The sequence below is a fragment of the Rhamphochromis longiceps genome, linkage group LG16, assembly GCF_057381845.1.
Source record: "Rhamphochromis longiceps isolate RC_006_pf linkage group LG16, R_longiceps_female_GT1.1, whole genome shotgun sequence".
Lineage (NCBI taxonomy): Eukaryota > Metazoa > Chordata > Actinopteri > Cichliformes > Cichlidae > Rhamphochromis > Rhamphochromis longiceps.
Genome location: NC_140572.1, coordinates 21,699,614 through 21,715,797, shown reverse-complemented (window position 1 = coordinate 21,715,797; position 16,184 = coordinate 21,699,614). Strand labels below are relative to the sequence as shown.

General features: G+C 38.7%; 1 protein-coding gene across 2 annotated transcripts; it reads right to left on the bottom strand.

Moving 5' to 3' along the window:
* Window positions 1–21: 21 nt before the first annotated feature.
* Window positions 22–13,938, bottom strand: cog3 (component of oligomeric golgi complex 3). Of its 2 annotated transcripts, XM_085384871.1 has the most exons (23): window positions 13,733–13,938; window positions 13,343–13,489; window positions 13,181–13,242; window positions 11,185–11,350; window positions 10,072–10,146; window positions 9,659–9,751; window positions 8,533–8,658; window positions 8,351–8,431; window positions 8,221–8,264; window positions 7,973–8,099; window positions 7,249–7,340; window positions 6,837–6,976; window positions 5,538–5,698; window positions 3,561–3,669; window positions 3,350–3,468; window positions 3,147–3,236; window positions 2,409–2,529; window positions 2,021–2,109; window positions 1,761–1,895; window positions 1,246–1,321; window positions 1,009–1,136; window positions 426–524; window positions 22–259 (listed from the first exon to the last, which is right to left on the bottom strand). In XM_085384871.1, exons 1-23 carry the CDS (start codon window positions 13,898–13,900, stop codon window positions 230–232), a joined length of 2,478 nt encoding a protein of 825 aa, XP_085240997.1. In that variant the 5' UTR covers window positions 13,901–13,938; the 3' UTR covers window positions 22–229. The 2 variants fall into 2 exon arrangements, with proteins under 2 accessions (XP_085240997.1, XP_085240998.1); XM_085384872.1 differs by lacking the exon at window positions 13,343–13,489.
* Window positions 13,939–16,184: the final 2,246 nt, after the last annotated feature.

The following is a 16,184-nucleotide window of genomic DNA, read 5'->3' as shown; positions in this document are numbered from 1 at the left end:
AACCCCCTTCATACTTGTAGCTACTTGAGTTTCTATAGGAAATTCTTTGGCCCTGTGCTGATTTTTCTTTTTTTTTGCTGTTGGTTCAGTTCTCCTGGTCCAGCATGCAGCTCAGGTGCAGTCATCTGGTCATCTCGCCCACTCAACCTCAAAGCTCCTGGTCATGGCCGGCGCTGGAGCAGCCCATCACTATCCAGAGGCAGTTAAATCAGAATCCTTACACCCCACATTACTTATTCACAGACAGCAGCAGGTTAATCTGAAAGAGAGCCGTGAAAAATGATGAGTGCTCACCGTGCCTTAGCTGATATACCTTATTTAATGTTTCTTCACTCAAGTTGCTTTCAGCAGTTTTGGATGCTGCAGCAGTGTTATTAAAACTAAGTCAGATGCCTTTAGGCAGTGCTAATCCCACAGTGCTGTACCTGCTCCATAGATGGACATGCAATGATTTGAAGGTCTTCTCCACTGTATTCCTCCTGAAGCAAAGCGTGCAGTCTTTGGAATACCTGCTGGATGTTATTCTGTGGAAAAAGCCATCCTATTACTGAGTGCTGGAAGGAAATTAAAACCGCATTTCCATCTGGCCTATGTCCCCTCGCTATCTTGTTTCCATGTCAACCGCTGAATTTTGTTTCTCTCTCATTCAGCCTCACCTGGCACCTTGACGAATAGTACACAGGCAGCACAAAGATTTCTCTATTAGAGTTCAATCTCACTAACAATTTACAGCTAAAGGCACAATCTAAAAGCCAAAATTTAAACAAGAGTCATTCCAAAAGTAGATTTCAAACGTGACCTTTTTCTATAGCTCTCGAAAAATGATACATGCAAATACAGTGTTATTTATATTATTAAAAACTGCTGATTGGACCTTGGGGAGCATAATATCCCTGCTTTGTAAAGACAGTCTTAAAGGATTCTTGGATTCCTCGAGCTTTAACAATGGCTTAAAAAGAAAGTGACTCATGTAGTAACATGCTATATCCTTGGTTTGCTGCCACCCACCCGGACAGGCTTGAAAAGGATGAACTCTGTGTCTCTATTGGCCAAGTACAAGGACATGCTCTGTAAAGTGCTTGGCAGCTTGCTCTTCATCACGCGGTAGGTAGCCATCACTATATCGTTGATCTTTGCTGAAAAGAGAGAAAGAAAAAAAACACTGACATGCCCTCTAGCATTTACTATACAGGTTTTGATGAATTACAGTACGATGCTTATGGCATTTCCTGAGACAAATCTTACCTGGCTGTGCCCAAGGTTGCTGAGACATACTGTACGTGGGACCACCTTGGATGGCCATAGTTTTAAGAGCTGCAACCTGAAAGCAGACGCAGCCAAGGTAAAACATGAAAATTTGAAAAGGCTTAAATTGTGTCATTTATGGTAAGAAAACAAGCACAAGAGGGTCTGCTGCCATTTAAACTAATTCAATCACAGCGGTATTTACATAAATAATAGCACAAAACAGAGTCTGGTAGGTAGAAAGAAGGCATAGGCAGTGTGTTACCTGGTAGAATTATTGCAGTTAAAGAACACAAAGCACAAGAACACATATATACACACGCTGAATTAGATTTTCTCGATGAAGAAAAAAAACCAAACTGTCATTTTATCTTCGCTTGTCAGTTAAGTACCGAGACCTTCAGTGATCACTGAATAAGCAAATAATGTTTGTAAAAGGTAAAAGCTGAAAAAAATGAAGGTCAGGATGAGCCTTTGCTGCCTGAGGCTAACTCTGCCTTCGCTCTAACAGTTACCTTGGTGAGAAACTCCTCAAGGTTCCCCACAAAGATCTGAGTCTGCTGCTGAATAAACTGCTCACAGCTGAACTTCAGGTGTCGGTCCACATCCTTCTTAGAGTCAATGTAGTGCTCCTTTATCTCTGGTGTTCCCTGGGGGCCACAGAGAAAAAGGCTTTAGGACTATCAAGTGGCATTTCCCTCAGGCAGGGTGCTATCAAAGTACATAAAGTGTATGGTATATTTAGTCAAAAAAGGTGAAGAAAAAAAAACACTACCTCCAACAGGAATTCAAGTATGGCGTTGTGACTGTTAAGTCGGAAGAATTTGGGAACAGCCTTAGGGTTCAGGATTTTGAAGGCAGCATCTTAACCAAAAAAAAAGAAGAAAAAACAGAAGAGACGCTAAATCTGTGCTGGTGCAGAATTAGATTGCCCTCTAGTGGCCACATGTAATACTTTACTGACTATGAGAAGGGTGATGGGGGAGCAAATCTGCCCTGTGTGCCACTGGTTAATGTACATTATAGTGTTGGATTACAATTTCCACATTAATTGTTGCCACCGGTGCATGTGATAGGCACAAGTTGCTTAATGAGCATGAAAATGTAATGAGTGGCTTTATGGAGCTGAACGTCAATGTTCCCTCCACCTTTAATTATCTTACCTCGCGTTTTTTTCAGGTCCAGTGAGATTTCCTTGATGGCAAAATCGGTGTGAAATGGGGCAATCTGTTCACGCATTATCAGCAGGTGCTTGATCAGGAAAAGTTGCCCATCTATTTGTGTCTACAGAACGTAAAAGGCACACGGTAAAATCCACACTGCAGGCAGCCAAGAACAAAAGGACATCTGATGACTATCCAAACTACAGAGAACATAAAAAGCATGGGCTCAGTGACGATAAGGGAATATGCCTAATTAATAACTGCTGATTAACCATAGCCAGAAAGAGACATATTACTGTGAGGGGGGGAAAAAGGCATCTGAAATCATTTATTGCTCAACTAGCAACTAAAACATTGGAAAAAGACATCAACAAGGGGTGGGAATGTGTCCTCTGAGACTGATGCTGCTGCTTTAATTTAAAGCGTTAGGTTGAAATGGGCCAGTTAGCACAGATATTGACAGCAAATTTGAAGGTGAGAGAAGCCCATAAATAAGGGATGGTCTGCTGAACACTCTGTGGAGCATAATAAAGTACCGATTAAAATAAACTTTAAATGACATCCCAGCTGCTTTAGTTCAGGATCTTGTAGCCTGAAGGAATTTTTCATTAGCGGGGACCACATCTTATTTACTACGTAAAAAGAAAGGCACTTTCCAGACTATTTTTTTTTTAAATAAAAATGCAATTTTAAAAGCTCAGAAGAAATACAAAGGCATACTCTACGCTGCATGCCAACCTTGTTTTTAAGGATGATATCAGAAGCTTTAAGCAGGGACTGGATGCAGGCAGATAAGGCTTCTTGAGATAAACCCTGGAAGACTGCTTTCTGGAAAAAGACCAAGAGTTGGAAATGCACGAATAAGAAATTTAAAAGCGTTAAAATAAACGCTGTACACGTTTCCATACAAAAAACAACAACTAATAACACAAAGAACTCACATCAATACATCTGTAGAGCTTGGACAGACAAACCAGTGTTCGTCTGACGGTAGGGTACCACATGCCATGCAGATCTGCAGGAGAGACGGATGTCTGGAGGCGAGATGCTTCTACTTTGCCTATATTCAAAAGAGGAGAAGCCATTGGGCAATAAATGACAGCAACACCAAACACTGTCAGGAAGCTAGTGTCACAATCTGGAAACACAGACCAGCGCTGCTGTTTCTTCTTCCACTAGAATCGTCAAGCTGTACATCAGAAAAAACGGACTCCTGTGACATCTGCTTCATCTGCTCTTCCTTCAAGCTCTGAGCAATTTTCTATTGAAGACAGGGAAAGTAAAACGCGAGAGTTGGTAGGCAGGAACATTTTAAGATTCTGGAAAGTCATGTTCTTCCACTTTTGCTTCAACGGGAGGCCCACGGGTTTCGAAAAGGCTAAATGAATATAAAATTTTACTTGCAAAACAAGTTTGTATACAAACAGGAAGTCAGATAAACATCTAAGAAATACTAAGAACATCAGGGTGCTCTGATGTTAATGGGGAAAAAAAGTGTAGGTGCAAAACATTTAAAAGTCATTAAATAAAAGTTAGGACTCAAAGGCATATCTAACGGCATTTGAGTATTCACAAGACCAAAGAAATTCCACAGTAATAAATTTGCATAATTCAGCTTAAAACATTCAAACTTATTATGAAGCTGCAGACAGAAAGCGTTAGATGTCTCTTCTACAGAAGAAATCTATGGGTCTTTGAAAGTTTAACATAAAATAAAACTTAAAAAGTCAAAGAAGCGAGACAAAAAGACTCATAAATATCAGAGGAAATATCAGAGAATGTGTGAGTTTGAGAAAGTGTATGTATGCAAGACATTAGAAGATTTTAAGACATTAGTAACAATTCAAAGGCATATTTAACAACACGTTCAGACATTCATGAAACTTAAGTTTTCTAAGGCTTAAATTCACACTTAAAATATATTTTCATGGACCTGCAGACAGTGCTAATGGTGCGTATGAAAAAACACTTACGTGGGAGCTTGTGATCACCACTTTTCCTTTCTACTGACATATAATTTAAACTAGTGTATCAACAATAAAAAAAGAAATAAAATACATACACAGTATATGAAAATACTATTTTTGCAGCACTAATTACATCGAGGTTGCATAGCAGCTAACTGCATAGAAGCTGAAAGTATTACAGCAGTATTTATTTATTTAAAAAAAGCATATGTAGAGGGACAAGTATATACTATGACACCACAGCACATAACAGAATTTATAAGTTAGAATGACAGTTCTGGTTCTTTGAAAGGACGTTGTATGAGGAACTCATTCACAGCGTATTCCCTACAAAAAAAAGGAAGCAAAAGCACTTTACTGCTGTGAAAGACATCAGCAGCAAAATGTGCTTCAGCCAGCTAACCCAAAAATTGTATCAGTTAAAGTGCATGCCGTATTCAGGAATACTTTCACCTCTACACCTCTTTTTGTTAGACAGGCCTTTCCAATCAGCAGCTAAAACAGCTGCCTCAGCTGTGATGTTTTAAAGGGTAACTCCTATGTTCTGCAAGGTGAAATGACTGTTTCTGACTGGTGGTTTTGAGGAGGGCACAGATGGTTAATGACTAATAATGACTTCAGTTCCACCAAAACCTTTTTAAAAATAGACCTTTAATGGAAAATTAAGTGGCAAAAATATCATAAATTATAGGGAGAGATACATTTAGCTTTATGCCAAAGGTTAGCACTGTGTTTAAAAAAAAAAGTCCCCACTCAGCAAGACAGACATCAAAGCACCAACTAGGTGAGCTCCAGAAGATTTAGACAAAGTTATACAAACACAAAGGAACCAATTTAACCTCAAGTTATTGTTATTTCTCAAGTATCTTTACTCTTAAGACAAAAAAAGTATAAAGTCCCAAACCAACAACAGTATATAACATGTTTGGTCACTACAAAAGTAATAAGACATGTCAAAAGTCTTATTTACTCCTACTCGTAATATTTTGAGCAATTGCATCTTTTAACACTCAATCACATACTAGGTGAACTGTTTAGGTCTTAGGGCACATATTTGGATTGGACCACTGCCTTTGAATAAGAACCAAACCAAATTATCCCTTAAAGCTTGCCTGCAAAACTACATAACAGAGATCTTAAAAGGAACATATAAAAACCTTACCTCCATCATCTCCAGTTTTTCAGGGTAAGCCAGATCCCCTGGAGCTGGTTTGTAGCCTATGATATCGGTCTGGATATAAATGTGAGTCCTATAGACCAGCCTCTCCTGAACGTCCTCCAGCATCTGCTTCACAACGGCATCAAAGGCCCCCAGCTGAGCAGCTGCATGAAAGCACGCAGGTCAGTTTACAGTTCAACCACTACTTTGCTGTGAAAAGATTCAACAAATACAAGTCCCTTTAGGGTCTGAACTATAACCTGAATATTATGACGATCTAAGAAAGTGAATTATATAAATTTATACAAGTTGGAAAGTTTCAAACTTCAACTTCACACCTCAAATCAAAAGCTAGATGACTGAAGCTTGGACAAAGTTGGGTGTTCCAACAGGACAATGATCCCAAACACACATCAAAACTGGGATCAGAATGGATAGAGCAGCCTAGACTTGAGCTTCTGGATTGGCCTTCCAAAAGCCCTGAATTCAACCCTATTGAAAACTTGCTGACTATGTTTAAAAGCTGGGTCGGTGTCAGGAAACTAAACAATATCAATCAACTCTACAAATCCAGCCAGAATTATCCCAGAATTTTGCAGACCTGGGAGTTTATCAAACTCACCACAAAATGAAGAAAATCAGGTCTGTTGCTACTCTACCTAGGAGTGGGTGTCTGGCAAAAATCAAGCCAAAAGCACAATGTGAAAAAGGACCCAAGGACCCTCACTCACAGCTCGCTTTGTCTCTGATCACATGTCCATAAGAAGAAAAGCAGTAAATGAAAATGACGGTAATGAAAGAACACTACAAAAAAATACCACTGCTCTCAAGAGTTTTTAAAAAAAGAAACATGTCTCAAGTTTGCCTCGGTGCTGCACAACATTTCTGCTGTGTTAGGACAGAAAAAAGGCACTCCACACCAATATCAAAACCTCATCCCAACTGTGGAGTGTGATTGAGCAGGAGCCAAGAGGCTTTGCAATTATTTGAAAGAAATTTTAAATTTTATGGGAGAATTTCAGCCAAGCAATACAAGAACTCTAGCTTAAGAAATATTGGGTGATGCAACAAAAACATCGATCCACAAGATACAAGTCTATCAATCAACAACACAGAACAGTGGCTGAAAAAGAGTCCTGACAATAACTCAGCTGACATGTTGTGATATGAGATGTGGCACTGAAGAAGACTGTCAGAAATATTGATGAGCTGGCAGAATTTATTTTTTAACTTCTCTTCATGACTGTGCAAGTCAAATAATCGCCTACAGAAAGAAGAAAAAGGAACCAAGTTCCAACATACCATTATTTTGAACATGATCTTCCAACATCTCATTCTTGAGGATGCTACAGAGCTCAGACAGGGTTTCCAGGTGGATGATGTGAATTATCAGAGGCCGGAGGACATCATACAGGGACAAACACAGCTTCTCCAGCAGCTCACTGTCAGATATTAAAAACTGTTTCAATGCATTGTAAGAAACATATGCGATACTTTCTGTCTAAGCTTCCATTGGCAGAATCAAAGACTTAAGTAATGGCATTTCGATATTTAAATATGCAAAAAAAGCCCTTAAACTACAATACAAACTGTCATAACACTGCACATAATAAGCAAAACTGGAAATGCCTATTGTTCTGTTTAAAATGCCACACCTTAAACAAACACACATTTCCTGCATGAGCTACTAAACACTAATGTGAATACCGCTCACTCTAGTTTAGGTGTAGGTTTGGAGAAGAACTCATTGTACAGCTGGTGTTCATCCTGACACACGTGAACCATAAAGGCACAGCCACTGCGAACCTGTACAAATACACATAATGATCACATGCTGTATTGCCTGCAAATACTTTGGCTTCACCTCAAACAAGCAAACACACATAAATGATACAGCCACCTATTACAGCAGTCATTAACAAGATGCATAACCTGAGCAGATGGTGCGGCTGTTATGACGTTCTGTTGCATGAAATGCTTTAATTATAGCATCCCCATCAAGCCAATTAGAGAAGTGCCTCAAATGCCATGATAGTGTCAAAATACTGAACCTTTGCAGGCTTCAAAACTGGATCGGGTTTGTCGGAAGTATGAAATTGGAGATGACTAAAAGAAAAAAGTTTTACTTTTATTGTGCCAATTTTTGGGTCTATTAAAATTTCAGACACAAAGCGTAATAATCAGCACTGTTATGGATGACTAGGGATACACTGACAACACCTAGTCTCCAAAGCAATCCACTTCTGAATAAAACAGGAGAAATCTCTGGACCCCTGCTGTTCACAACTTCAAGTTAAGGTCATTTATAATGTGCACAGCTTTGTGCTTCAACACAGTGCAGAAAATATCCCAGAGGGCCCCAAGCTGTCCATTCTTAGCAAACTCAAATGTCACCTTACTATATCTAAAGAGCCATTCCAGCCTTTAAGTAGACTTACCAAAGCACAGTGGTCTTTGCTGTTCTGGCTGGTCAAGTCAGTAATGGTGGATGTAATGCAGGGACTTAAGAGCTGCTCTCTTTGATCAAGATAACACTGATGAACTTCATCAAGAAGCTGATGGTATCTGTTTGCATAAATATAAATATAGAAGACTTCATTTAGCACATTAACTATAACAAAATATACATTTATAAAAGGTTAATGCTACCGGTGCCACTACTGCCTTTTTCTAAAGAAATACTCACTCTGGAATCTTCTCTGCTCGCTGCTCTATCTGTTCAATCAATGACTGAAGAGGGGAAAAAAGAAATTTTGATTTTTACTGTAGAAAATTATGATCTGCATAAATAGCAGGCAACAGAACGTTAAACTCACCCGAACTTTTGGTGAAGCTGCTCTGAACTTTACATAGTAAAGGGTAAAGGCGTTGTCTGCATTAGTTAAACCCATTGGATCCTGTGGGAGTCAAAAAGAAATCAAAATTAAACTCCACTAAACGCATACAGTGTGTGTACCAGTGGTCAATAGCACTAAAGAAAAACAGAATGCTTACTTACCCTTTTTGTTAACTGGCTTGTGAGGTTTTGCATAGTGTTTACAATGTGAATCTTCATGAAATGCATAGCTTTAGAGAGACATTGTTTAAATTTGGCCAAATAAACAGGATAGTCCTTGAAACTTGGCTGGAATGAAAAGAGATAAGCAAGTGTTAAACATCATTCATTCTGGAGTTATCACAGGTTATCATTTTGGTCTGCGTTTCCCTGATCCCCACCCCCTTGTCTACATCCCTGATTACTCACCGGTGCCCGATTACTCACTGTAAATGTACACTGAGCATATGAGGTGTGATTAAAGTGTTCTGAGAGCACCTCCATGATAATCAAAAGATTTGACGCGCTCAAGGTCACCTTGCTGGTCGTGTCCATGGTGCTATTTCTAGACTGTAAATCCTGTTCTGACCACATGCACTGTGCACTCTGCAATTTCACTTTGGACCTCAAACTCACACAGAGAGGAAGCACAAATTCCTGTTTCAACATGATTTCATCTGGAGGCTCATCAAGACATCTGGATCTCTGGGTATGAGCAAGCATTTTTTTAAGTTGATGACTCCTGAGTGTCCAAGCCTGAAGGCAGCTTATTGCTCAACATAAATTTTATCAATGCCGAGTTCTACTGTAACATCCTGAGGTGTCTGACGGAGAACATTTTGAGGAAACAATCTAAAGTATTGTGCACGGCGGGATGGCTCACAGTGCACTTTTTTGGAGGTATACCAAAACAATTTTCCCTCACCATCAGAACCACTCATGAGATTTGTCTCCCAGCAACAATGTCTGCAGTTTTGACACGCTGGTAGAGGTCCAGATCACAAGTGCAAGGGACAATAACAAGACTTCCACTAAAAGTTGTAAAAAATACCATCTGCACTAAAAATGCTTTAGAGGTGTAAAAGAATATGACCTTTAACACAATATAGGGCATGTTTTTGATTTTAATGGATCTTTTTACAGAACTTTTCCATCACACGCTGTAAATGTGCATTCACTACATAAAAGGAAATTCGCTTCCAACAAAAATGTCACATCCTTCTGATTACTGATTACTCTATCCCTGATATTCCTACAAAAAGGTAAAACGAGATCTTCAAAGGCAAAACTGACAGCACAATGTACTTACATGTGATGAAACATATTCAATGCAGTCATCCAACTTAGACAGCATTGGTATAAAACCTTCACTATTTACAGACAAGGTTGGCGAGTTCAGTTTCTGCAAAGGCAAAGACATTCGATTTTAATTAATTAATACTTTTTTATAATTTAAAAAAAATGTTTTTGGTAAACACTGCTATGTGTGTTATTCATAATTTCAGATCAGTAAAAATTAAATCTATATCTAGAAAAAAAACAAGAAACTACAGATTTTACTTCGTCTTATTTTTCAAGATGTAAAAATTGAGAATAATTTCTTATTTAAAATTACAGCAACTGAGTGCGAAAATAAAATCTATATCTAATAACCAGTTAAACATATTTCAGTGCATAGTTTTAGTCATTTAACAAACGAACAAACAAACAGACACAGCCTACCGTGTTTATGTTTTCTAACTCATTAAAATATGACAGTTTCTGCTGTATGCTTTCTGCCAGGTCAACAAGTTCTGCCTGCAAACAGAGAGAAAACAAAACACCATTGTTAAAACAAGCAAAAATAGATAATAAAAATCATGCTATAAGAAGCTTAATAATTTCAGTTCAGCTTCTAACAACAGTCCAGTCTCTACGAGCCTGAGCACAAATCTCCAACACTTGTGGGGGGAAAAAAAAAGAACAAAAAGCAAAAAGCTCGAGTTTATAACACATTTATAAGACATTTAACAGCAGACTCAACAATGTACTAATTTATTCCTCAGAGAACGGCGAAACAATTATTACCATCCCTGGTTTGGTATAGTCCATAATTTCATTTTCTTCTTTGTAGACCTTGACAATGATACATCCACCACCTTAAGAGTGTTGTTGACTTGGTTAGATATTTTGAAGTAGTTTTTCTTAATCATGGAAATAATTCTGTCATCACGCACTTAGTTCTCTGTGGTCTTTCAGGCTCTTTGGCATAGCTGAGCTGGCCAGTGCATTCATTATCTTTAAGAATGCACCAGTTTGCTGATTTGACCACTTCCAAAGATGATGTTATTTTTCTGGAAGGTTCATTTGTTTTGTTTTTTATCCTAACGATGATCTCCCTCCCTTGAATCATCATCATCTCTCTGACATCCTCATATTCCTTTGAAAAGCTTTTAATTACAAATTTAAAACAGCTTTTTTTATCTTCTTCATTTGTCATGAAATAACGAGGGAACAGGCTTCATCTTTCCATGAAATTACTTCTCAGGCAGTTGTGAGTGTTCAATTAATGTTGAAAACTGGGGACTTCATATAAATTTGACTTGAATTCATAAACAGTTAATACAATTTTATTGTAAAACAACTTGAATTAAAGCAGGAAATCAGTATTTCAAGCACATATTGATTAACTTAAAATAAGAATAATCTTTACAAAATGACACCAAAAATGGCTTTATTTAATAATTATATATGCTTTACATTGCATCAAAGTACATACAATTTCTGATTACCAGGGATCTTCTGATTTTAATAAAGGAAAGTGCTTACAGTCTGATGTGCCCGTGCGCATCTCACCTGTTCTTTAAGAAGCTGTTCACAGGCCTCATGTAGGGCGCCAGTCTTATTGGACACAAACAGGTACTGTTTCTGAAGGGAATCCAAGTGCTCAAGAGCTGTGTTGACATCTTTTAGTATAACATCACAGTGTTCCTGGTAGCAGTTTAGATCATCTCTGGTTTTCCTAAGTGGAAAGCAGACATTATCTTTTGCTTCCTTTCATTCAACTTTGACAGCATAGTGCACTGAAGCTAAATATTGGCTTCATGCTTTAGAAGATTTGACAACAGCAACAGTAAGGTGACACTTGATGGTTGCACTTTTTTGGCTGAGTGAAACTAACACAGCGGCGCATGCCTGATGATATGTGAAAGCAGCGCACACTGTGAGCTGTCATTTCTTACTTCATTCATTTTACTCTTGAAACAACTTTGCTGCAATTAAGAGATCTGAAAACTGAGTGAGTAGTGTATGATGGTGCATTTTATAAAGCACAGAGGTGGGAGAGAATGGTGATGCAGTGTTTAGCACCGTCACACATCTGTCTGCGTGGGTTCTCTCTGGATATTCCAGCTTCCTCCCGCATGGCGTTAGGCCAGTGATTCTAAACTGACAGTAGATGTGAATGTGAGCTTAAATGGCTATCTGTCTCTGTGTGTTACACCTGATTAATGACCTATCCACGGTGTACCCTGCCTCTAACAGTAGGATGGATCGACTCCAGCCCCCCACGACCCTCAACTGGATAAGCAGACGAAGGATGGATGCATCACAGAGCATCATGTTTGATTCTGATTTATTCTTTCAAAAACATGTAATTTGACCTTGTCCTCCTCTAAACAAACACCCAGTCAACGCACACACAATCTGGAAAACCTCTGGCTATTGTCTGCTGGCCTTCGCAGAGTTAGTGGATATCCGGGTCAAACCTTCCTGTTCAGTCTGCCAGTCATTGTTTAAAAATGCCAATGAGTTCTTTTATAAAAAGTGATTTTAAAAAACAAAACTGTTGGAGTATCTCCGATGGTTAGAAATCTCATTTCAATCGTTTCTTCTTTTGCTGCCCTCACCAACTATTAAGCTGCATGCAAATGTCTTCTCAAACATGACTGGTGAACATAAATCTGACTGTCTGACCGAACAGAAAGCTTGAACCTTGCAAATAGAATTATGCATGTTTAATAATGCCTTTAAATCAAAGCTGATGTGTTTCTCTGATTCAGAATGCAAACATCTGATACACTGTTCAACAAGCACTTTCACCAACACCTTTACAAATTTCACTTGCTGGTTCATGTATATGTTCTTTTTTTTAAGTTATTATTTTCCAAGTAGTCAACAACGAGAATGACTGGATAGAAAACTGAACGGATACTCGGTGACAAGTTCAAAAAGAAAAATGACACCAAATGAATCTGCAGCTTTGGAAGCACTGGTGCACATTGTCCAGAATTTTTGCAGAGCAGAGAATAACGCTGAGCTTATGGCCAACATGCTGGGTAGGGGGCCAGAATTTCACTGAAGATGCACGTTTTACATTTTCATCTCTAATTTTTTCCACCAAATTTAGGTTATGTCAGCGATGAGCAAGCAAAAAGATTTCATCTTGATATAAAAGTGATGGAAAACCGATATTAGGGAAAATTCAATCCAAGCATGATGGGTGACTAAAATTGTGATTTTAGACATGCAATGATGATTATTTAGATGAAGAGCTGGTTTGAAAACAAAAAAATGCCTGGTGTTCTGGAGCAGAGCAATACCAAATATTAAAATTTATGAAAAACACATGGCAGTGAAGCATATGCGAACCTCAGTGAGGTTATTTGTACTGTACACTTGAGACTAATACATAACTTGATTCATGACCTATTAAGGCCTATCTTTTTGGAAAGCTGATCAGGAATAAATTAGACAACTGGTAAAGGATCCAGCCTATAACTTGTATATAATCTTATCAATATCCAGCCCTACACACAGCATGACACTACAGAGGAGTATAAGATTTACATACCTGTATTTTGCATTCTCGTCCTGGCCCATGTTTGCCTGCAGCTTGGCAAACCAGGCAAAAAACTACAAAAAAAAAAGGAATTATATTACACCCATGCATCTTATTAAGGTATGGTAAATCTGACTGGGTGCATAACTGCTTAAAGCTGACTGGGTCAGACACCTGTTGTGCAGTTTCTATTCTATTGTTTTCCATGTTGAGCATCTGGAATCCTTTGAGCAGGATGTTTTCTGTTGAATCGGGAACAGTCGCAGTGAAAGGGGACTGCAAGGATCTAGATGACAAGCTACACAAGTCTTCAATGGGTAGCTGCAAAACAAAACAAGGCTCCTTATTTCTAAGCTCCTTGATTTCAAGCTAACTACCTGGACATGTTGACGAGGTGGTGAAGCACAAATACATACATGCCAGATAAATTAACTTGTAACGTAATGAAAGGGGGAATTAAGGTCATACAGTGGCAGCCTCGACTTTTATTTGACATCACTTGCGTTTAGAAAGTAAGTTAGCAGCACTGCTAGCTAGCTAGCAGAGTCCAGAGCTCCAGCTCACCTCAGAGGGCACAGAGAGCTTTTCGGCCGCGGCTCGGATCTCCAGGACGGAGTCCATCTGTTTCTCCGTGAGGGGAGCCGTGGCATCGGCACGGCGGTCCCATAGCGACAGTTTCTCCCGGGTTTCCTTATCTGTTAAGTCCAAGAGGGACTGATCTGTGGACGCCATCGTTAGATTAGACAGCACCAACGTCAGCAGCAACGCGCTGGTACTTCCTGTTCCGGGAGTGTGGGCGGGGCTTGATAAAGAGGTCGGTGATCCCACTGCGATGGTGAGTTTCGCTCCGTGTCTTAAAACACTTTTGCAAATATATTTTAAAAGCATGAAAAGGATAATATACAGAACTTCTCTGTCTTCATTTTTTTAAATTACAAAATGACATTTTTTCAGTATTAAAAAAACGAGTTATTAAGCAAAATGGTACAATGGAAGATATTATCATATGAGTTTCCGCCCACAGTCCAAAGACATTCTCCTGAACTGGTTTAGATGTGGATTTGACAGTGAATTTGAGGTTTTCTGTCCGTAATGGATTCTGATAACCTACCCAGCCAGGATGCACCCCTGCTGCCAGGTGGGGATTAGCTGCTCCAGACATCCAGCTCCACATCCTTGAATTGTATAAGGGAAAGTAAATGGATGGATGGATGGAAGGATGGATGGAGGGAGGGATAGAAGTTATAACTACTCATGTTCAAGGACGTGGCTACAGTTTTGGGCCTCCTGTGTCACCTCTCCAAAGCTGTGTTGTCATAACATTGCAACACCATCATCTGTTTTTGAGGAAAAACAGTATTGTGCTCCTCAGTGAGTTATCGTAATACAGCTATATAACGATATGCAACTGAATAATAAGGGTGTGCTAATAAAAAACTGACTCATATATGTACTTCACAGTGACTTGGTCCACTGCCTAACATTACTTTTTTACCTTGCACAGGTTAACATAAAACAAAGGAATAATGGGAGATCTGTCTTTAATTCTACCACTCAGCAGAACAATAGACATTAATGGTTGCAACCAGACTGCAATTTGTGAGCTCCATTACCTTGGGACTCAGTGTTTAATGTTTTGTTTCAGTTCCATGGTCAAGGGTCACCCACATCCAATGCACATTTATTAAGGCAACAACTAAAGTTTTTCTAATGTGCTGAATTTTCAGTTTGTCTTTTAGTGACGTGGTTTGATATTTATTTCTCATAGAATTTTCTGTTTTCTCATGCCCCCTGCCAGCTGATTGTTGGTCCCCCAGTGCCACCTCATTTCAAAAAATCTTGGGAACACTCCTGTTTGTGTGTTTTATTGCATTTTGTTTCTCTGGGAAAAGTGTGTGTATGCATGTACTGGTCATAACAGAACCACTTGAAAGTAACTGTTCGTGCATAGCTGGTTTTGATCGTTAAATAAATAAATAAATAAATAAATGTTAGATGCCTAACCAGAAATTTCAGCTATCAGCCAGGTTATGGTGAAGGCCCATTGTAGGTTTTACTAAACAAACACCACAAAACAAACAGATCAACGTGGCAGATGGAATTTGTGGGCGGGACAAAAAATGGCACCCAGCAACACGTTAATCTATCACAGAAAAAAATAAATAAATCCAGCAGGTGGAGCCCTGGGAAACATTTTTAATAGACAAAAATTCAGGCTCCGGGATATTTTCACTCCGTTAACTCTTCTATGTCTGCGTCCATTTATTCATGCAGAAGTAAAAGTAAAAACAATAATGTGTCTACTTGTGTTTTTCATGCTACAGTGTTTCTTTACTAAAGTTGATGTATATAAGCTTAGCAGGTTTTACTATTTTTTTTTAATCAGTAGAAAAAAACTGTCCTTAAGTTAAATGTTACTATTTAACAGGAAGGAACTTTAATACCACTGTTTATTTTACAGCTAACAAATCTACTGACAAATTTCAATAATTAATTTTAATTTAACGATTTATTTTTTAATTGAGGAGGTGAAATGACAACTGGCAATGTGTAGCATTTAGTATACTTCTGGTTGACTAGATCCTCTTCACAAATAGCTTCAAGTATTTCTTCCCACGCAAAAAATGAACACATCACAAAATCAAGCTCTGGTGACATTACATAGAGGAGGTAGTGCTCACTTATTATGGCTTTGTCTGCAGGGTGTCTCATGGGGAGGTCACAGAGAGTTCAGATCTTCTTTTTTTTTTTTTTTTCTTTTTTTGCTCTTGTACTTTGTTGAAAGGAAACGCTGCAGAATTCAAGCCACGCTACTCCAATACAAAACGAAATGTCAGAGCAAATCTTGTCAAAAATTGTGTTGTGGCTCAATGCAGGTTAAAGTCAGTCCTGCAAAGCAACGTTGACACTTTTCTTTATGATGGCTGTGTTATCTTTTCATAAAAAAAAGCATTCCAATGTTAAAATAAAACTCAAAAATAAATGATGGTGCATTGTGTTAAGTTACAATGTACTG